Below are 23,941 nucleotides of genomic sequence, written 5' to 3'. Positions count from 1 at the left end.
CATTTGCTTCCCTGGTTTGTGTGCTTGGGGCCACAGAGCTCCTAGAGGATTTAGCTCACCAGACTGAGCTTAGCAGACCTGTAGGCAGCACCCACAGGCTCACCTCTGAACACAAAAATCCCGGAAGCCATTCCAGCTACTGTAATTCTTGGGTTTAGAGGCATGCCTAAATGACAAGATTCATTTGGGGCTTAAAATGAAAATTTTCTCATTATTATTGTGACTATTTTTGGTTATGATTCTTTGGAGAAATCTTAAACAACCAAACACTAAAAGCCAGTATTTTCACCTCTCTGATGGCTGCTAACAGGGCTGTGGTCAGGGCCAGAGCACTGTCCCTGGGCAGGGACCTTGGTGTTCCACCTTCTCCTTGGCATCCACAAGGTGCCAGATACCTTCTCACCAGCTCTCCCCAGGGGTGGGCGACCTTGACAACCAGGCCCTCAGATAATCTTCATTTCCTTCAAGGAAAGGTGTTAGTTGGGGAGAAGCAGAATCAGGGAATTGTGGACAAGCACCTCGGCTCCAGGCAGAAATAAGAACATAAATAATGGGATGGCAACGGGGCACCTCCAGGCAAACCATTTGGGGTGCAACAGGGCACCTCTAAGGAAAGCTATTCTGTGCGTCCCAGGTGATGATTCCCAGGGGAGAAGATTTTATTCTGATTCTAAATAATCTACACAACCATAGGTTGGAAGAGAATTTTTACCCTCGTCAGAGCCGCGGATAGGTTGGCGCTTCTGGGTTCTCTCATCGCTGGTGTTGAACTGTTGCAAAAGAACTTTGTGCTGTGAAAACAATAACCACAGCAAGTGCCATTAGGGAGACTCACTGACACAAGCCAGCAACTCAGAGGAAACACATCTGAGATGCAGGCAGAGTCAAGAAATGAGGATGATATATTTCGTGCTTACAAAAAAGAAATCAGTTTTATATATACATTGCAATATACTATTTTGGAGAATTGTAATTCTCCATGACACCTACCTTCTTTTGTGGAGCCTTTGCATCTTCTGAGCTACGAGAAGGAGAGAAAGCACATTATTTAATACCATTGCTACTATTTGCTTTATTTGTATATAACTTTAATTTACATTAGAAAATGAAATCACAGAATCCCTTCAAGAGGCAATATGAGCCTCCTCATTGTAATACTAAGAGACCAAAACACAGGGGAGACAGCAAAGACATCAGCTCTTGTCATAGGCAGATCTCTGGCAGAACTGATGTTCAAAGCCAGGATTTCTAGCTTTCATAGTCTGTCTAGTAGCAGACTCACTTTCTAGTACTGTATTTAATCTATAGTAACAGCATGTGAAACCTTCTGTTTTCACTGAGAGGACACAAATATTCACTATCAACAGCTTTGGCAGCCGAAAGTGAATTTCCCATACATGCAATTGCCTTCAAACTTTCTTTAAACACCATTGACCATTTTATTGCTGCATTCACGGCTTTGAACCTAAGGGACCCAAGTTTATTGAGTAGGACTCCCCACATGATCTTTTCCTTCCCAGGCTTTCTCTTGGCAGCCCTCCAGCACAGAATGCAGCTGAACAGAATCTCAGTCCTTCTGTTCTTCTGGTCTTACTGCACCACCTGTGCCCTGGGCGCAGTCTGTTCAAATCAGAACCCCGCGTGACTTAGGCAAGACCAGCTTTAGCCTTTCTTGTGGGCAGAGGACTTTTTGCAAGAGGTTTTGATTGTGAGGCAGGTCTTGCTTGATGAAAGCACACCCCCAGAGCTAAGCCCTTCCTTACATTTGCTTGACAATCTTCTCCAACTCGGGCAGTTGCTCCTTGAGGGCAGCAATCATCCGAGCATCATCTGATACAGACACATAAAACTCCTGTAATTGGCAAAGGTCACAGGCTTTTAACAAGAACTGCAAAAGGCGCACACTTCTGTAAAGAGCAATAGAGACATGTCCCTATGTCATCTGCTTTCCCAGCTCCTCCAGACCATGGTTTCATGGACTAGAGGGGAAAAAAGAAAACGCTATAATATGCCTAAATTCAAAATTGTATATGAGAAAAAGTTTTGGAAGTAGATCATGGTAATGACAGCATGACATTGGAAAAGAAATGAATGCCACTGAATTGTACACTTAAAAATGGCTAAAATGACAAATTTTATGTTAGATATGTTTTATCACAATAAAAATTCAATTTATTAATAAAAGAAATTACAAATGAATTGTTTATATGATATTTATATGAAAGGCAATGTTTTGGAATGGGGCATTTCACAGTCTACACTTTAAGAGCACCTTTATTAATCTTAATTTTTTTTCAGGGAAATTTTAATATTCACTTTAACATGATTTTAGTCTTTGTTGGTTATTTAATATTTACCACTGATTCTGGTTAATTGGTGGTGGTAACATGGAGGCATGGTCTTCAGCACCGTTCTGAATTTATGCTGAGTTTGTGCTACCAACTCAGGACTCTTTGCTGACTTCCTGGGAACTGTCCTGACCCCCAGGAGCAGCACGTGTGCCCCACTCTGCTTGGGAGCAGTTGCCTCCCCAGCGCAAGGTAAGAACTATGGCAGTGTCAGCTTAACCACCACTTCGGTTCATTTGCAAAATGGTCTAGTACTCCATGAGTAGAGGCCGTGAGTCAACACATGACCCCAAGACACTACTATTCCACACATTTTCAAAATACTTCATTCTACAGCCTTGACAGAGTCTCATGATCCATCTTTCCTCCCTGCCTCACCCCACTGCCTGTGAAATGATACAATTAAAAAGGAGAAAGTGCCAGTGTTTCTTATAATTCATTTTAGAACCTACAGACTGAAAAAGTTGGAAATGGAAGTGACATTGCCTTTTGCCTTCCTCTTCTAAGTTTTGGAGGACAGAGTGAGTAATTAAGGGTTAAATGCCAGGATCCATGCAATAACATGGGGCTAGAGCTTTGGGAAGGAACAGGGAAGTTCAGGTTAAAGGAGTGTTTACGAACTACCTTCACAGTCTAGCACTTGTTTTAGTAATTCCTCAACACTATTATTTGCCCGACTCTGCTCAAAAATACTTAACACTTGATCTAGTGATCCCACTTTTAGAAACGTAATCCAGGACAGATCTACTTACACAAAAATGTTCACTGCACTATTATTCCAGGAAGGAGAAAACTGAAAATGATGTAAATTTATTCAACAATATGGGAACATATAAATGTATCTGTGGCATAGCCACTCAATGTCATTAGAAACTTTTATTATAAAGAGTGTATTGACATGGAAAAAGCCTTATATAAAGTTAAATGAAAAAAGCACCCTGTAAAATGATGGGTACTACGTGATTACAGCTACAGAAAATATACAAAGAAAAAGAGACTAGATGAAAATACATTAAAGTGCTGCCAGCTATTGAATTAAAATGGCAGGATAATGAATGATGTTTTGCTTTTACTTTTTCCATAGTACCTTCCTGATGAATGGACATGTTAACAAAGTCTAGAATTTGCAATTACAGTCTCTCTAGGAAAGCCACTGTGCCTGTGGGTTGGTCCCTGTATTGTGGGACAAAGGTATGTTCTCGGAAGGGATGGCCACCCCCCAATACCTCCAGGAAGGCCATAGCCACATCGTCCTCTTGCAGGAGGTCTCCATACATGGCAGCCCACTGTAGAACCAGGCGGATGACTCGCCTCTTATTGTTGAGGGCATAATCCATTTTCTCCTGTTCGGTACCTTGTGAAGGCTGTGCGTGGTAAGTGCCAAGGAGTCAAGGAAGACAGTTAGCCATTTCCACTCATTTCATGTGCTCCTCGCAAAGGCAGAGAGTGATAGACCCCAGCTTCAGAAAGCCAGCCTTTTAGATTGATGGAATTCCTCCCTTAGCCCTCCAGAAAACCCCCGCATAGTGACTCTACCAAATGCATACAAACACTTGTTAAACTCCTGACTTTGACCAAGGAATTAGACTTTCACCGGCTCCACTTGGAGGTGGTGTTGACAAGGACTCTCGTGCCTAGCTCCGGCTCTCATTCCCTGCCGGCCTCCGCCCTGACCTTTGCCTCTCTGGGTGGTAATATTTCCTGCTGTTGCTTGTCTCTGGGGGCCTTGCCACCTCTTGCTGGTTTCCATAATTCTGCCCACATCTCTATAATCCCCTTCACTGTATGCATTTCAGTTGAGCCCTTCTGAGTGGGCATCTAGTCCTGCCAGGGCCACGGCTGACACAAAGAGTGTGTGGGTGGGCAAGCGAGGCTGGAGGTAGATAAACTCACCCAGTGCTCAGGAGAGGAAAGGTTCCTGCTGTATCCAATCCCTGATGAGGGCTGCAGACAGACTTTTTACACCAGGCCTTTTCCTCTTGCCTAGAACCACAGCTTACCTCATCGGCTCTTTGTGCATTTATGGCTAACCACCTTCATTATAAGGCCGTTGAGGCTTGGGATGATGATTATTTGTCTTGTATTCTAACCATGCCTAGCATAATGGTGTTCATCTAGAAATTTTATGTTCTCATTAATACAACAAATACTTAATGGAGTGCCTCCTGTATGCCAAGAGTAAACGTCCCTCTCTCAGTTGATATTTTTGTATGGATTTCAGGAGGGAGAACATAGTAGGTGATCAAGAAATACTTTAGATTAGACATACCATTCCTTTCTCAGTGACTTATAGTTCATATGATAATTAATATCCTAAGACAACTTACTCTTTATAACTTACAATGTAACTTGCACAAAAGCATTAAATATCCCAGTTCAACTCTACTCTGTTGCCTTGCGATGAAAGTGTTCCATTTCTACAAGTGAACAAACTGGCCCTAAAAGAGCGGAAATGGCCAGGATTACATAGTGAGAGTGCAGAGTTGGTTTTGAATCTAAGACTCCTGATTCTAACTAGTTTTCTTATTACACAACACCCCCGTGCCTCACAGCTAGCTACAAGACTGGCCATGTCTCAGCTTCCTACCCTTCCTTAAAAGACACTGTGGAAACTGCCTTCTGGCAGTGCTGTACTTGAGAGTAAAGGGCCTTTTCTAAAAGTACTATAAATAATCATGATCAAGGTAAATGACAGAACCTTAAAGCAAAGGTTTACTGCATATAAATGGGTTGCAAAATGGCTTTCATAAATTGAGCACAAGATTCATAAAAAAGAAAATTGCTCAACCTGTATTGCTACAATTCTCTCTGAGCTTACAATAAAAAAAGGAAGAAAGATCACTTTATGTGAAAATTATTTCTTTTCTGATTAACCCTTTGGTCTCTTGCTTGTATGCATTCATAACTCAGTTTTTCTTTCCAAAGAATTATAATGCTGGGCACTACATTTTATGACCATTTTTTATGGCATGTAGCAGCACTGTCAGGCACATCGGGGGTCCCCAAAAAGTAATTCTTGACTGACTGAAAAATATGTACTGGTTCACCCAAGATTGGGAGGATCTGGGTTCAAGTCCTTTTGCTGTCATTGTCTAGCTATACAATTTTGGGCAAGTCACTTAGCTGCTGCAGAACTCTATTTACTCACCTGTGAAATGAGGTGAGATGAAATAATCTCCAAATTCTCTTTTTTTTTTTTTTGAGACAGAGTCTCACTCTCTTGCCTGGGGCGAGTGCCGTGGTGTCAGCCTAGCTCACAGCAACCTCAAACTCCTGGGCTCAAGCAATCCTACTGTCTCAGCCTCCCGAGTAGCTGGGACCACAGGCACGAGCCACCATGCCCGGCTAATTTTTTCTACATATATTTTTAGCTGTCCAATTAATTTCTTTCCATTTTTTGGTAGAGACGGGGTCTCGCTCTTGCTCAGGCTGGTCTTGAACTCCTGAGCTCAAACAATCCGCCCGCCTCGGCCTCCCAGAGTGCTAGGATTACAGGCGTGAGCCACCGCGCCCGGCCTTCCAAATTCTCTTTCAACCATCACATTTAATAACACTAAAGCAAAGTGGACCTGAAGAGAACCAGGTACCACTATCATAATGAAAATACAATGCTGCTTTTCCATGATGCTCTCTTTTGCTTGATTTTATGATAACTTGTACTTGTGCTTGTGCAGAAACTTTGAAATAGATCAGGCTTTGGCAGGTATTATCTTTTTCGTGACCACGGCATAGGAGTCAATTGGAGAAAGTAAGAATGGCTAAGATGGGGGTCGGGGTGTGGGCTGGGGAAGACCAGCCTCCATAGATATTAGAGGCAGCGAAAATTCTGAAGTCCAAATAGAAAATGTTTTAAAGCCGCCGCTAGGCTGAGCTCACGCCCTAAACCGGCTGCCCCGAATACCCCGATGCCACTGTGTTCATGCCATGTTCCTCGCCCTGACACTTCAGTCTAGGCTTCTCCCCTCTCTCCCCTTTTCTAGATCTAAGCAAAAGACAATCTTTTCAGTGACCCTGTACTATGAAAAATGAGCAAAGTTAATTTTTGATCATGTTCTATCAATTTAAAAAAAGTCATACTGTGTCCAAGATCTATAAACAAGGATCTTAAAAATATTACACTATCCATGCAGCATGAGTACAGTGTGAATCACTCAAAGATGGTAATAGCATAGAGAGGAAATGAAAGCTTTTATTGAGCTGGTAGATAGAGTGGTGAGCTCTTAGCCTAAATTTAAGAAAATAACCCCAAGACAGGACAATTAATGTGCTAATGTGGTTTTTAAGAGGTCAGTGTATTTTCAAATAAATTAATATACTTTTCAAAGAAAATACATCAAAGTGCTTTACAAGTACTTAGGCAAAGAAACCATTCACATTGATTCACCAATTATTTATAAAGAGACTCCTTTGAGTAAGGCACCATGCCAGGTGCTGGTGATAGAATGGACACAGTCCCTATTCACCTGAAATATTAGATTGGAAAATATGCTGAAAAGGAGGTATTTGTGTGTGTAAGAGAGAAAGAGGAAAAGAGAGATTCTTTCCTACTTGTATGAGGCTGCAATGGATTGAAATATCAAGTTGGTATCAAGTGGATATAATTCTAACTTTCCAGGTTATCTTGACTTGGACTCAAAGAAGCAATGCAAACTCTTGTGTGTTGGATGCAGTGATATCAGCAGCACACCTGCAGCTAATCTATAGGGCCATAAGATAAGGTAATTAAATCTGCATTGTCTCTATTGGTCAGGACAAAGATTTTTCTTCTCCTCTCTCCTGCTGGGGAAATCTGTCTTTTGTCTACAATAAAAGATAGAATACATGGTTGGAAAGATTAATGTGATAACACTTCAAGTATCTATAGACCATTCCAGTTTATAAAATATGGTCATTATGCTCATGTGATCATATAATGCTTTCTACAGATCTGAAGAGGAAATATTTACAAGTAAAGAAACTGAGGTTGAGGCCGGGCGCAGTGGCTCACGCCTGTAATCCTAGCACTCTGGGAGGCCGAGGCGGGTGGATCATTTGAGCTCAGGAGTTCGAGACCAGCCTGAGTAAGAGCGAGACCCCGTCTCTACTAAAAACAGAAAGAAATTAGATGGAAAACTAAAAATATATAGAAAAAATTAGTCGGGCATGGTGGCGCATGCCTGTAGTCCCAGCTACTGGGGAGGCTGAGGCAGAAGGATTGCTTGAGCCCAGGAGTTTGAGGTTGCTGTGAGCTAGACTGATGCCATGGCACTCTACTCAGGGCAGTAGAGTGAGACTCTATCTCAAAAAAAAAAAAGAAACTGAGGTTGAGAGAGAAGAGATCTGCTCATGGGTGTTCAGTGAGTAAGCAGTAAGGCTCTTCTCTGCTGCCACCCCCACCGTCCTAACCAGTGGCTATAGTGAGTAGATGTCAGTGCCTGGATTTATGAAATTATTAAGAATAATTTCATCTGGGGAGCAAAAATCCTAAAGGGGAAAAGATTTCCCCCCTTTTGTTTCTTCTGAAATTCCAAGTTTCCTCCAGCTGACTCAGGGTGTTAAGCAGCTTAACCAGGGCTGGGCTCCCTGTCCTTAACGAATAACCCTGCAACCTCTTGGGAGTTAGAATTGACCAAATCCAGAGAGACAAAGAGGGGCCTTCTCCCTTTTCTTGTGGAAATTAAGAATTTTTGCTTCTAGAAAAACAAAAGGAAGCACCAATTTATTTCACAAATCCTTGCCTTTCCTGTCATAGACAGATGTTTATTTACTAAACTGAGAGCGGGGGTAATATTACTTTTATAGCTGGATCCAGGCATGTGCTCAAGGAGTCTGCCTTTCCGTGGGCAACATAATCTTCTGTTCCTGAACTGGCCGTTGAATCAAATTCTTAAGCAATACAGAGAAGACTTTGTAAGTAATTTACTACACCTGAAATGGTTATAGATGAGGTGCTGGGGTTTCTATTTAGTCCCATAACAATCTCCCCAGGCCTTTAGGAGGGGTGAAAACTATATTCCCTTCAAGTAGCAGCCAAGAATAAAGAATATCCCACCAGTTCCCTTGTCTCAATAGGACGTCAAAAGTACAACCTAAAAAGAGTAACATTTCATATGCAGCATGTTCATAAATTGAAACACATCAATCAGGAAGGTTGGAGAAACATTCTCTGGCTAAAAGTGGAATAATGCATTAACCATTTGATGGAGAAAGCCCTACGTGAAATAAAATCTATTTCCTCTCCAGGACAAATAACAATTTAGAAAGGATTATCAATGAGTACCATGCACATATGATATGTTAAGAGCAGATAGAAAATAAAATACATAATAATCCAATGATTTTGTCAAATGATCAGGAAATACTTTTATTGAGTAAGGCCATGTCATGATATCTCGACAGCTGGGTTCAGGCAAGACGCAATATGGCTGCCTGAGCTCCTGAGGGAAAGAGACACAGAAAGACCATATGGTTCTGGTATCTTATAAGTTCTAGTTTCTTAAAAGTCTGCAAGAGAATCCAGAATTATTTACTGAATTGGCATTTTAACACAATTAAGAAAAGGCCATAATAGTTTAAGTAGCCAAACTCATCACTGACACACTGAGTTGATTTCAGATGAGTCACAGAATCATAGAATTTGTGAGTTTCAAGAGCCCTTTGATTGCATGTCCTTCAATTGCATCATCTCAGAGGTAAGCAAACTAAAGCAGAATGAGGTTAAGTAATTTTTCCAAATTTATCAATGGAATTATTGGGACTAAAACTCAGTTCTTTTATTTCCCTCCCCAGCTCTCTTTATACCTTTCTATTGTGTTGCGTTCTTTCTGATATTAACATTAATTTCCTTATTTTACCATATATTATGTAGTATAGTCAGGTGATTTAGAAGTTTGTTGGGAAAAAGGGAAATCCATCTAAGAATGTACAAATTGATCCCCCCAAATCCTCAAAACAGACAAAGCACATACAGAAAATCAATAGTTAACTGTTACAACCTTGAAAATCTGACCATCAGGTAGGCATAGAGTTGCTAGTATCTGAATGAGATCCCCTCTTCAACCAGTTCTCTCCACTTATACCTGTCAGCTAGGAAAGCAGTGGCTATTACTAACCAGACATTGTTAAATCTACTGACTGTCCAAATTCTAACTCAAAGTTACTCTCAAGGTTGATACTCTAGAGGTTGACTATCTCTTATCTGAAATGTTTGGGACCAGAAGTGTTTTGGATTTCAATTTTTTCTAGATTTTGAAATATTTGCATTATATTTACCAGTTCAGTGTGTCCAATCTGAAATGCTTCCAATGGGCATTTCCTTTGACTGTTACGTTGGATTTCAAAAAGTTTCAAATTTTGGAGCATTTTGGATTTTGGATTTTTAGATTAGGGATACTTAACATGTAATAAAGATTTCTCACCACTGGGGAGCATTAAATCAGAGGCCTTAAGAGCAGAAACCATGTCTTAAACTCAAAGTGCATCTCTACATTTTCCAGCTAAGGACTGGGCATGCAGAAACACAAAAAACTTCAAAGTTTGTTGATTGACTTGTCACCTTAAACAATTAATCACATTGTTTGGAATGCTATATGTAATGCACTTTTCTAAAAAAAGACGTCAAAAAAGTCACAACTCTTTAAGATCCTTTATCTAAATTACCTGAAATCCCATTTTGTCAAGATGTCAAATATAGATCAAAGATACATTCTAAATAAATTCATAAAGAATTCAATGTCACTAGGTACACTAAGTCTACACAAATTCCAAAACATCTGGTACATCTTTTAGGCAAAATCTTTCAGTTGTTGGATATTTAATCTACAGGATGACAAACTTTCCAAGTGACTAAATCTTCATTGAATTGAACCACCTCCTTTGGCATCTGAGGACAGATAGGATCTGTTTTCAGTGACATATTAGGGCTGAAAATCAGAAGAGGTAAAGGCCACAGAGTAGGCTACAGTCTTTCTACCCTGCCAACAGCAGGCTTAATATTCCATTGAGTCATTTTCCTCATGCCGGCTCTGCCGTTCAAACACTGTAATTATTTCATATATTTTTACCTAGTTATTATCTTACTCACCACAGGCACCTGTAATTTTTCTGTATTTTTTTTTTACTGCTCATTTACTTATTCTTAATTCAGCTAATAATGGTTCCATGTATTAAAATTATCATGGGGAAAGTAAGTGAAAACCTCCTAGGATGTAGAGGCAGCAGATTCATTTACAGCCTACAACAGGGAATAAAATATTATGTATACTTTTTGCAGTAAGTACATGCTAATTATGCAGCTATTTATAAAACACTTAACAACATTCAAACTGATACTCTTCAATGTTGTTGTTTTTAAAACCCTGCTTTGCATACAAGATCTCTGCTTGCAGCTGAAAACAAACTTTGGGGGTCATCTGCACACTGACGAGACCAAGCTTTTGTACAGTCTTTACGATATGCCACGTTCCTCTCATGATGGTACAATAATAATAGCAACATCTATATAGGGCTTTAAGGTTTATAATGTACTTTCACACATATAACCTCATTTGATCTTCACAAAAACCTGGTAAAGGGGATGGGGCAAGTATAATTACCCCTATTACACAGAAGATGCTCAGAGAGGTTAAGGATAATTGCCAAGTAATATAGCTTGTAAGACGCAGGGTTTTTTTTTTTTTTTAGTGACGGGGTCTTGTTCTGCCATGTAGTGCCACGATCATAACTCACTGCAACCTCCAACTCCTGGGCTCAAACAACCTTTCAAGTACCTGGGGCTAACAGGTGCATGCCACCAGACCTGGCTAAGTTTTAAATTTTTAATTATTTAAATTTTTATTTGTGTAAAGATGGGGGCTTGCTATATTGCCCAGGCTGGCGTCAAGTGATCCTCCTGCCTTGGCCTCTCAAAGAATTGGGATTACAGGCTTGAGCCCCAGCACCTGGCCAAGACACAGGTCTTAAACACAGGTCTTTTGACTTCAGAGCTTCTGCTTTTCCTACTGTAATCTGGGGCTTCTTGCCTTTGTGGAGCAGCCCAACATTCTGGCCACCAGGTCTGCTCCTTCCTTGGTGCAGTATATTCACGAGAATACAAGTTCTGAAACTAGACTACCTAGGTTCATATCCTGGCTTCCCCACTTATATATCAACTATACAATCCTGTAAGTTAATTCACCACTTAGACCCTTGTTTCTTCATCCATAAACTTCATAGGATTGCTGTTAAGGATGAAATGAGATAATATAGGTAGAACATGTATAGCTGCATTTGAAACATATTAAGTACTCAGTAAATCTTAGCTATCAATATTATTACTGATAGTCCTCTGGAAATCATTTAAAATATTTTCAGTGGATAGCTTCAGGATTTTTCATAAGACTTGGCATTTCTGGGATTAACTGTGTGATGCTATTCCTACCAACACAGGCTGTTCCTTTGTTTGTGTGCACCTATTAACTTTAAGCTCACAGAAGCACCTTCTGTACTTTCAGTTTCTTTAGATATCTCCCATTTTTTTGCTCAGAATATTTTTTCCCACTGATTTTCAGAATTTTGTGTTTGTAGAAGTCATTAGTTCTTGGCTATTCTCTTTTTAAGTCTCAAACCAGGGGCTTGTACTCACAGTAGTCAGGACATGACCTAATGCAACATACTACCTGGGGCAACTTATTTAGCTGCTCAATCTCACTTTCCTTATTGTAAAAAAAAACAAGATTAATTGGGCAGGGGGGAGGGGGGAGGGGGGAGGAGGGAGGAGGGGACGGGTATTTGCATACACAAAGAGTGCAATGCGCACCACCCGAAGGATGGACATATTTGAAATTCGGACTTGGAGGGGGGGCAAGGGCAACATACAAGGGCAACATACGTAACCTAAACATCTGTACCCCCATAATATGCTGAAATAAAAAAAAAACAACAAGATTAAAAGAGCACACACCTCATAGTGTTGATATGAGGCTGAGAAAATACATAGGAAATATTTTATAGCATATCTGTTAAGACAGCCATTTTCTTCCAAGGAGCACATCATGTTCATATTATCATCAAACCGAGTCTTCCTCATTGGAAATAAATTCTCAAATTGCGTATCTGCCGAAGCAAATTGTTCTAATGGTGACATATGGATCAAACACTTTTCAGAATCAAATGGGGACTACAATGGCCAAATTTGGCTTAAACAAAATTTAAGTTTTTCTTAGGAATCTAAAGAATGTCCCTAAACACTTGGCTTCATCTAAAGAATATGAACCTGATGTTGTTATGTAAATCTTTCATCAAGGAGAAATGCAAATTTTGATAAACGTCCCACTTAGAAAACTGAAGTCAACTAACTTATAAAGAGAACATCTCCAGATCAAGTTCACAGAGATCTAAATGACAGAGGCCTTGCCTTTGCAGGAAGGGAAGCTGTTGTGTTTGTTTCTATACAGGGATGAAATATAGAAAAGGCATTTTCACTAAAACTTAGTAGCAAATCCATACTAAATTTTTTCTTTTTAACTCAGGAAACTAAACTATTTCCATGCCCAAAGCATAAAATTTGTGTTGAATACTAAGTCAAAGAAAATTAGCATGCCAATAGAAAATATTTGACCAAAATTATTGCTGTATTTAAGTTTCTGTAAGTTTCAATATAAGCCATTTATCACTCAAGATTCTTTTAGCTGCAGCAAGAATCTGTCCTAAACAACGAAGACCTGTATTCATTGACATAAGAGAAAATCTATGGGCAGAGTAAGTTTCAGAACTGGTCCAAATGACAATGATGTCATCACAGCCACATTTTTTTCTGACTGTCCACTCACTTCGGCTTTATCCTAGGGTTCATTCCCCTCATGGTTGCAGGATCGCTGCTGCTGGCAATTGGGGTTACAGGCATCTGTTCTTTCTCTTAAATGTTGAAAAGGTTTTTACCCAGAAGCCCAGGAAGGCTCTCTTTGAATTCCACTGGCCCAGTCTAGCTTGGGCCTGCCATTTGAGAACCAGTCATTGGCCAGGACAGCCAATTACACAAGTGGCTAGAGTGACGACCAAGATGGCATGAATGTTGGGGAATCAACCATAATTACAGTTAGTGGTACATGGACTTCCTCCAAACACCTTCAGTACATGCAGATTCTTGGGTAGTTATTTGGCCTCCCCGTGCCTTGATTTCTCTTATATGTCAGATGAAATAAAAAATATACCAGACCTTTTTGCCTCACATTTAGGGCATGGGTGTTGGAAAGGTAAAGTAAATGATGTGAAAATACTCTGAAACAAGGAGACAGCTGTTAAAATTCAAAACAGTATTAACTTAGTTGTGATCACTTAATGAATTGAAGGCCAGCCTCTATTTAGACAAACAAGAATATGACAGAGTTTAATCATAAAGCACAGAATTAGGACAACTGGAGAGCAATTTGGGAATCAACATCAAAAACATGAAACTATTACATATTCTTTGCCTACTTTTAGAAATTTAAAACGAGTAAATTATCATATACCTGGACAAAGATTAAAGATTTAGCTGGAAGAATGTTGATTCATCCTATTGTGTTTGTTATTGCAAAAAATGTGAAAATAATCTAAATATCCAATAGGAAGAGGCTAAACATATATACTATATAATATTACGTGTTCATTAAAAATGATAATGTATCTTTCTTTGGTTTCCTCCCCCAGCCCCTACCCGTGTCACTCTGTGACACATTGTCAGTACTCAATAAAAAAAAAAAAAGGTGTAGTTTTATTTATATATATTAGTTTGAAAAGATATTCACAACATACAATAAAGTAAAAAAGAGCATGTTGCTAAAAAGCACGTGTAATATGATTTACTTTATATAAATCTTATGTACTTTTATATATATATATTCCAAAATGTTTTTCATAAAATTATTAACAGTGGTGAGATACCAGATGAATTTTGCTCTGCTCTCTTACTGTGGTAATTGAAATGTTTTATAATGAGAATGTTTTATTTTTAAGGATGACAATGCTATCTATATTTAGAAAAATGGTATAGAAAAATATTTAATGGCATAGAAAGATATTCACAAATGTTGTTTTGTGAAATAGCATACAAAATTATTTACACTGTGATCCCATTCTTGTATTTAAAAGTATATCTACATGTATAGAAAAAAGACTAGAAAGATACATACCAAAATAATAGCAATAGTTATACCTGAGAGATGATAGGGTTACATATATGTGCTTTTAATTTTCTTTTTAAGACTAAAGGAAAATTGAACTGAATTTTAAATGCAGATTTTAAAAAGATTAAAGAGGCTGGAGATGAAAAGTATAGAAATTGAACAAATATAACTTTAAAACTCATTATTAAGCACTTGTATTCATCAGGTCAAATCATGTCCAAAGTGTACCTAATGAATAGAGAGTCTCTCTCATTAGCACATAAAAGGCCTGATATATTAATGTGAAACTGAGTTCTACCATCTTTCTCCCTGTTAAAAGCAAAACTGGAAGAGACATACTTTGTGGACTAAGAACAGAAATAGGTGTCAGCGGCTCAGGGCTCAAATCTGTTCTGTACTAGTAATTACCTTTCTCTGAGAAAATCATAATTTTTCATTATCCTAGTTTATTGATTTGGAAAAAGAACAGTGAAAATACTGACTTCTTGATAGAGCTGCTATAAAAAGCCACGGATGTTAAATACTTTAAAAATACTCAGCCAAAGCAACTGACTAATGAAACGTGGTTAAGGATTTTATTATCTCTGTATCCCGTGCTAAAGACATGGGGGTTCGTCCACTTTTTCAATTGACATTCTACATTCCTGTTGCTTGTGGGGTGCTACTGACAGTTTGTATACATTTGCTATGTCTGCCTGCTCAGCATCAGATTAGACAGCACAAGTCTAGTCTCCGTGAAACTGTCCAGTAAAGTAACTTTGCCTTCGCTTGACCAGGATGTCAGCAGTGACCCAACAGAGGCCAACCAGACCCTGGTTCCCAAGGATGTGGGAATGAGGCGAGAAGTAGATTTACTCCAACTTCGGAGCCTTTAGTTCCTGCCCTGGAGGCCCTTTTCAAAGGCCTGGACTCTCCAAGGATCCCTTCGTTTCTCTGAGTTACCCCATGTCCTTCTGATGAATTCCTTTATTTCTTGTGTCAGTCTCAGTTGGCTTATGTTATTTATGACCAGGAAAACATAGCTTTTTAAGGAGCCTATATAAAATCTCCCTGAGGGGAAAGGAACACTAAACATTGGGTCATTCATGCAGGAAAGAAGCACCCACGCATACATGACCTTCAGGGGTAGAACTCTTTCCTTCTGCTTAAGTGCAGCAGGATGAGCTCCTGGCCGCCTGGGACACCGTCCCTAGGCATTACAGAATAGCCCTTCTTGTCTTAGGCTCCTATTTCCAATATCTAAGGACTAGACTTGTGCCATCTAATGTAGTAGTCACTACCACATGTAGCTATTTCAATTTAAATTAATGAAAACTAATATAATTAAAAATCCAATTCCTTACAAGTAGCCAATATCAAGCCTAGTGGCTACTGGGCTACCATAGATATAGAACATTTTCATCACTGCACAAAGTTTTTTGGGACAGTGCCGGACTAGCCCATAGGCCCAAAGCCCCCTTCTTGATTCTCCCCACACAACTGACCTGCAAGTAGAACCCTTCAATGGCCTATTGTGACATCCCTGAGTTCTCCAAGTGAATATGCAAAATAGGTCCCCTGAGAGCCTTGGCACATTGGGGAAACTCTTAAAACTGACAAAGCACATTTTAAAGGAATGCGTTCAGAAAAACATGGAGAACTTTTAGGATAGATAGAAGTCCTACAGAGCACTTTATTTGTTTTCAACAAATTAGGCCTACTTTGGTTTTAGCCACCTGAAGCATAGATAAACATGCATTGTGCAATATATCGTCAAGAAATGTTCTTAAACTTTAAAGGTTATAGAATCATTAAAAGCTTAAATAAGCTTTGAAAGAAGTTGTGAAGAGAAAAATGACAAACCCCAGGCTTGGAATCCTAAGACCTGGATGACTCGGCCACTTGCTGGGGGCAGGCCGCTGCGTGTTTTTGGGAGCCTCAGGATCCTCATTTATAAAATAAAGCTAATACTAACCCAATAGAATCCTACAAGGATAAAGTGAAATAATATCAGTCAATGCTCTTAGCATGGTGCCTGACACACAGAGAGTTGATTTGAAATAAAACAATGAAGAGAATCTAGGTTCTTACAAAGCCAGATGTGAAGGGGTGGACTGAGGGCACTTGGTGGTATAAATTATACTCAGCCATCCTGGATTCCTCAGGCTACAGAAAAAAAAAAATTAAAATTTAATATCACAGGTCTCCCATGATTCTATTGCTCACTTTCTCATCTTTCCTTCCTCCTCCTCACTGTCAGCATCCCCATTTGTCCCCACCTGGGCATGGCATGTACCTTTTCTCCAGGAGCTACTATTTTGAAAAAAGAAGTTAGTAATTTGAATGTTCTCAACCAACTCTTGAAGGAGAATATGCTAATCAATGAAGAAATCAGAATTTGCAAAAAATACAAGCTTAGTGTTTGGGGCTTTGAGTGGTAAACATGCTAACTAAGACTTGGCCCACTTTACTCTCACTCTTGTTCCCTTCGGTTTGCCTTAGGCCCATCAGTGTGCTAACTGCTGAAAAAAGTAAGTCTAAACTCAATGGTGGTTTTCATTGTTTCCTTCTGACAAATTTCAAAGGTGTAATAGTGATTACCACGTATGGAGTTAAACGAGCACAGAGCTGAATGGGTTAATTTAACTTGAGAATAGCTGAACATGAGCCAGGAAGAATATATAACATGTGTAAGTCTCATTAAGCTGTCATTACTTGGAAAGATAGTTTCCAGGCAAATAAACACCCAAATCTCACTCTTGCAGCTCCCTCTGAGTAACACATTCAACTCAAATCTCCCATCCTCACACATTCTGTTGACTTCAAAGAGAATTATGGGTGCACAAGAAAATGAGAATCAGGGAGGGTAATTATAATCCTGAAAAAAGATAACATGCCAAAATTGAATTGCTCAAAAAAAAAAAAAAAAAGTGGGAGTGGGTATTCTCCTTCAATATATTTAATGACTCAAAAGGGTCAAAGTGTTTTGGGGTCTAAATTTTTGTTGCCTTAAAAAGCAGAATTTAAAAATATACTTTCCTGTGCTGCCCAAAGTTAAGGGTGCAATCCATTAATAATATTCACTTCTTTTATTCAGCTCACATTTTCTGAATGCTCACGCTGCGCCAGAGACCGGCATCGGTGGGTCCGCTCAATATACCACTGAAAAGCTGCGTAAAACAAACTCAGGCTTCAAGCTGTCTAGAGGAACTGTTGTAGGAATTTCAAGTTTTGTATCTTTAAGTCAATGTGATAATGATAAAAAATAGCAACAGAGAAAGAAATTTCGGTATCTAGAGGAAAAGATGGACTAAGATGAATGTGAAAGGAAAGCTCCCTGGCAATGATAACCAGTATTTATTTCGGCAGGGTAGCAGCCTGATTAATACCACAGCTCAGAGGAAGAACACAAGCAGACCACACTCCATCCTGCCAGGTAGTATGACACAGGTACACAGTCTGTCTCCCAGGTTGGGAACTATCCCCAACAACAGTCCAGATTCCTCTACATAAGCTTTGCTAGCCTACTTCCCAGGCATGTATATTTCTTGCCAGCATCACCTTCCTGAGGTGTGAACCTGGTTCACACTTCTCTACACCGGTAATAAGGAGGAAATCCTTAAACCTATGCCAGGGAAAACCAGAGTCTATACAGGGGGAAACTGCTGGCATTTCCAAATTTGACGAGAGTGGAAAGTACAACTCCACCTGGGCCGTGACTTACCTTCGAAAGATGAGAGGAGGTCACGGCCATGCACAGGTCTTTAAAGGAATAGAGACTTACCACAACAAAAGGATATTGGGCCATGAGGGCTGGGCAAAGCTGGGTATTTGGCATAAAAACACAGTGCATCATAACAAAGTCATTTAAAACAGAATCTGGAGGGGAGAAAAAAGCAGAAAAGGCAATTAGGTTCTTGTGGCAATCTTTAGGAAAGCAAAAGTGTAGATTTACTTGTTCTTGGCCATTGGTTCTCATATGTTGGTTTGGGGTATGATTTTACTGTACATAGAAGCACTTCATATAAAAACAATGATGTTGACAGAGCTTGAGATAAAAAGTCAATTTCTTGGGACAATGGAGAAAAGTATAATATTTTAAAAAGAAAAAAGCAATAAAAATGAGACAAGATAAAGGCTGTGAGCAGCAACTGGAGGAAAACATAAGCCATCAGGAGATTAAAATGGTGACTGTCCTATCTTTGAAGCTTCTTTTTTTTTTTTTTTTGAGACAGAGCCTCTCTGTCACCCTGGCTAGAGTGCAGTGGCATCATCATAGCTAACTGCAAATTCAAACTCCTGGGCTCAAGTGATCCTTCTTCCTCAGCCTCCCGAGTAGCTGGGACTACAGGTGCGTGCCACCATGCCCAGCTAATTTTTTCTATTTTTGGTAGAGATGGGGTCTCACTCTTTCTCAGGCTAGTTGCAAATCTTTGAAGCTATTTTGTAGGTAGGTAAGCAGAGGGATGGGAAGGGAAATAAGGCAGGTCTCAAAGATAAGCTTCATTGACTTTGTCACTGAATTCAATGCTGGTTCTTCACCGCAGAGATGGCACTCTCCAGCCAGTGGGATGGGAGAGCACCTGAAGACAAACCCACAAGACTCAGGACTACGTCCATTGAAACTTGGAACCCAAGAGGCCATGGGAATTTTCAGTCAAAAAACGAACCATGCTGGCTGAGATTGTGAAATTCACATAACTTTTCAAATAGAAAATGGTGAGAAATATGCAAAGTTTCACTCTATAAATTAGATTTCCAGAGTCCATATCTTTAATGGATTTATACGGGCAAAGTTTGATTCAATGACTAAGGGTGTAACCGTTATACTCATTTAAACATAAGTAATGAGTGTGATCCCAAACTGTCAGGACTCAGTGTCACCAGACCCATCAGTCCCATTGTACTAAGCTGCAGAAGCAGAGAAGGTGCCAGACAGAAGCTGCATGAAACTTTTTAAACACAAAAGGACTTCGGCTTGTCTGAGTCTCACATCTAGAGTCACCTTGATATGTCTTATATATTTTCTGAGGAAAGGGGAGGTCGTGCTTGCTTATACGCCACCCAGAAAGCTATGCTGTATAATAGTTTAACTTTTGATAAAGCAGGGGTGTGACCAGGGTGCTCCGAGACTGAGGAGGCAGTCACTCATCATGGCTCCCGACCCCACACTCACATTTCCATGTGGTTTTCCTGTTCTTTACTCGTGTGCACAACTCCCTGTAATCATTTCCTGCTAGAAATGATTTCCCAAGTCCCTCAGTGGCTAATGCTGGCCATAAAAGTAAAAGTCGAGGAGACTAAGAGTCTTCGGTAGAAAATAGATGTTTTGGTAAATCAAGAGAATGTCAAATTCAGCGGTGTAATTATTTCTACAGTGTAAACAGGTTTCACTGCAACTCTGAGATTTCTCACTGAATTGTAAAATCTACAAATAGCAAGGGTCTCCCACTCCACTGTACCCGCAAATTTCATGGACCTACCCCTAGGATTATTTTTAGTGTCCATGATAGTAGTGGGGTACATTTGTATTTTTGATTTATGAGAAAGATACTGATTTGTTCTTTATCTCCAAGCCATCAATATTACTTGTAAAATAAAACAATCAGAAAGACTTCAGGGGATGAAGTTTGATATTAAATTATGATGTTAGCCTAGTCTCTAACATCAAAAGTGGAAGGGTCAGGGATCGTATCCCACACGCCAGCCCTCAAATACACTGATTTCTAGGCTTCGATGCTTTTGTTTAAGAAGCAATGATAATCCAGTCCTCATCTCTTTTAGAGGTGACTTTAAAAGGAAGGTTATATTTGCCCTTCATGGGTAGTAAAGATCCTGTAGATCTTTCCTTAGATGCCATAGTCTCTAATGTACCAGAATCTTCCCTTTGAGATAATCCTCACATTAGGGGAGATACTGCTTCTTGCTTTATGCAGTCATACATTCTGGGCAAAGAGTTAATCAGAGGGGAAAAGTAAGCTGCATTTTTTATGACCTGAGGTCCTGGAAATTTGGTTTCTTTGAGGTTACATATGCTCTTGGAAGCAAGCAGTCCCCTCCTAACTGGTTCTTGAAGGGTTTCTACATTCTAAATATGGAGTGTCCTTTCTCCAGCAAAGCTCTTATCACATTCTCCTTGCTCAGACATCTTCAACCACTCCCTAATGCTTAGCTTTACTTTGTAAGACCCTCCAAGGTCTGCACCCCAAATTCTTAGACCTTATCTTCCTTTTCCCACTTAGGTATACAACAGTCCAGCAAAAACCAGTCCGCTTGCGCTTCCTCGCCTGTTTCTAGTCAGTACTAACGTTGTCCCTAAGTACGAAGGCTTCATCCCCTTCTCAGGTAACTGGTTACTAGCCTTCCTTCAGGGCCACTTCAAAAGCTGTGTTTTCCGTGACACTTTGCCAGATCCCTTGGTCAGTGAGTGCCTCTGAAGCAATAACCATATTCAGCATTGAATTCAAGTTATTTGCACATTCCTTTATGTCTTCTACAGATTGTAAGTTTCCTGAGGGCAGGAGGGCGAGTCCCTGTTCACTTTGCCTAGTCCAAAGCATTCAGCTTAGTGCCTGCCCAACAGGATACTCAACAAATACTGGGCTCAAAGTAACCGGCCTGGAGCCAGGAATCCTGGCTATTATATCTACTACTCCCTAATTAATTTGCTACATAAAAATACTCAGGTAATCTATTTATAAAATGAGAAACTGGAATGAGGAGATAAAATAAGAAGTCAGTGGTAAAATACTTTTAGGAGGTATATAATAATAATAATAATGATATCTTCACCTTGACTATATTGCAAAGGTCAATTATGGAAATGGATTTTGAACTACCACTAACATTTTGAGATAAATCTCTAAACTTCTCCTAGTGAGAAATGGTTTTCTATGGAGCTCAGGATGCTTAAAATATTAACCCATGACATTACTCTGAGAGACAAACCAGTAATATAGGATTTTTTAAAAAAAAATGTGGAATGTGGGCTGTTACAAAGTCATAAACAAGGTGATAACCAAAGTACAAAACAGTGTTGTAACTGTGAACACTTAGTTCAGTGATGAGATTTGTTTTATTCACCCTCAAATTTCTGTGTTTAGGTAACAAGACTGAGTCAGGCCAGGCACAGGGCCTCACACCTGTAATCCTAGCACTCTGGGAGGCTGAGGCAGGCGGATCATCTGAGCTCAGGAGTTCGAGGCTCAAGAGTTTGAGACCAGCCTGAACAAGAGTGAGATCCCATCTCTACTAAAAAAACAGAAAGAAAATTAGCTGGATAACTAAAAATATATAGAAAAAATTAGCCGGGCATGGTGGTGCACGCCTGTAGTCCCAGGTACTTGGGTGGCTGAGGCAGTAGGATTGTTTGAGCCAGGAGTTTGAGGTTGCCGTGAGCTAGCCTGATGCCACGGCACTCTAGCCCAGGCAACAGAGTAAGACTCTGTCTGAAAAAAACAAAACAAAACAAAAAAACAAAAAGAAAAACAATACTCGTTCACTGCAAGGAGGTGTTATGTGTTACATTTTATCCCCACAAAAAGATATGTTGAATAACTAACCTCCAGTACCTCAGAACATGACCTTATTTGAGAACAGGGTCTTTGCAGACGTGTCAAGGTAAGGTGAGCTTATTAGTGTGGGCCCTTATCAAATACGACCGGCGTCCTTACAAAAGGGGGTGAATTTGGACACAGAGACAGGCATGCACAGAGGGAGATGATGTGAAGAGTCATCGGGAGGGAGACACCAAGTGAGCACAAAGGAGAGATCGGTGTGATGCCCTACAAGCCAAGGAAGGCCAAAGATCACCAGCAAACCACCAGAAGCCAGAAGAGAGCCCTGGAATAGATTCTCCCTCACAGCCCTCAGAAGGCTACCATCACCTTCATCTTGGGCTTCTCATCTACAGAACAGTGGGACAATAAGATTCTGTTGTTCCAGCTACCCAATGTGTAGTATTTTATGGCAGCCCTAGCAAACTAAAACAGAGGGGGTTTAGTTACACTGGGGCAGTCAAAGAGAGAACCATTTTGCTCCCAACTGGCACAAAGCTGTGCCTTTTATGTAGGCAGCTTTAAATCCTTTATCCCTATGGTCCCCAAGCCCCAGGTCATGACCCAGTACCAGTCTATGGCCTGTTAGGAATGGGTCTCGCATCACCGCCTGAGCTCCACACCACCCTCCCCCCACCCACGATACCCGACTCCACCCCACCCCAGTCTGTGGAAAAACTGTCTTCCATGAAACTGGTCCCTGGTGCCAAAAAGGTTGGGACCACTGCTTTATGGAAATAGGTAGGATTTAAGTTATAAACCCAATAGATACCTACAGAAGGTGGATTTGAATGATAACCTAAGAGATGCCCACAGAAAGCTATTCACAATACATAGGAAAGAGACAGAGTTATCTACAGAACAGTCAGGATTGCAGAGGGCAGAGGAGAGGCAGAAGGATTGGTCCCTGTCGGGCCACGCAGGGATGCTCTTCACGCATTAATATACATAACCCCCTTCTAAAGTTGCTTGGGCTATACACACTGAGAGTGAATTCAGGATTTTTTTAAAAAAACAGTGCCATGCCTGGATTTAATGAACACACTAAACTGTTCTATGCATATACCTGTTGCTTCATTTAAAGCTGGCTCAAGGCGTATTGTTTCTAGAAAATGCTCTAAAATTTTTTCAGGTGTTCCTGACATCACAGTATACCTGGATAAGAAACAAAAATGCCATTAGTTTTTCAAAAGTAGACAAATCATTAACAAAAAACCTTTTTGTATAATATTTATCTAAGTTTTTTTAAAAAATTTGAGATCCCAGGGAACCATATGCTCTTCATAATAAGAGAGATCATGCTCCTTGCCAAAGTCACACAAGAAGACAATGGAAAAACCACAAAGTGAAGCAGTTACTAGAAACATTGTTCTTTTTTCCTTACATGGAAATAAAGCAAACTTCTTGGAGAGCAGCTTTAGCAGGCTGGGAATAAAAAGGAACAGGTAAAACTCAGGGCTGTCCAGGGGAGGCGGGGGAGCTGGCCCGGGAATGAGCTAGGTCATCCATACACGGGTTGCTTATAGCAAAATTTCAGTTCCACAGTTGATTCCCCTGCCTATTTTTGGAATGCTCTGTCTTTCCCAACTGTACACTGGAATGTGCTTTGGAAATGCAGCTAATAATAAAACTAGAGAAAAGAGAACAAAACCCCAACCACCAATGAGCAAACAAACCAACCTCAGTAACATTATGAACAGGAAATAAATCAGCAGTAGAAAATCCCTATAATTTATTTCAGTGTCAAATATAAATTACTGAGGGGGGGGGCCTTAGCCATTATTTCAGAAGATCCATCCATGGTGTGTTCTTCAATCAATATGGCAGGATTAATTTTTTAAAGAATCTTCCCTTTGAGATAATCCTCACATTAGGGGAGATACTGCTTCTTGCTTTATGCAGTCATACATTCTGGGCAAAGAGTTAATCAGAGGGG

The 23,941-nt window shown here is 40.1% G+C and overlaps 1 protein-coding gene across 4 annotated transcripts in view; it reads right to left on the bottom strand.

Annotated features, from left to right (window-relative positions):
- The window catches only part of RAPGEF4 (Rap guanine nucleotide exchange factor (GEF) 4), a 298,433-nt gene that overhangs the window by 29,758 nt on the left and 244,734 nt on the right, over positions 1 to 23,941 (bottom strand). For all 4 annotated transcript variants that reach the window (XM_012650785.1, XM_012650786.1, XM_012650787.1 and 1 more), the window contains 6 exons: positions 23,072 to 23,160; positions 18,250 to 18,328; positions 3,575 to 3,725; positions 1,764 to 1,852; positions 991 to 1,021; positions 713 to 791 (listed from right to left, as the gene is read on the bottom strand). In XM_012650785.1, coding sequence (XP_012506239.1) covers positions 713 to 791; positions 991 to 1,021; positions 1,764 to 1,852; positions 3,575 to 3,725; positions 18,250 to 18,328; positions 23,072 to 23,160 — 518 coding nt within the window. The remainder of the gene's footprint in view (positions 1 to 712; positions 792 to 990; positions 1,022 to 1,763; positions 1,853 to 3,574; positions 3,726 to 18,249; positions 18,329 to 23,071; positions 23,161 to 23,941) is intronic.

The sequence above is a fragment of the Propithecus coquereli genome, unplaced genomic scaffold, assembly GCF_000956105.1.
Source record: "Propithecus coquereli isolate 6110/MARCELLA unplaced genomic scaffold, Pcoq_1.0 Scaffold34, whole genome shotgun sequence".
NCBI classification, from domain to species: Eukaryota; Metazoa; Chordata; class Mammalia; order Primates; family Indriidae; genus Propithecus; species Propithecus coquereli.
The sequence above is the reverse complement of the archived record's forward strand: the minus strand, read 5'-3'. Positions and strand labels throughout refer to the sequence as shown.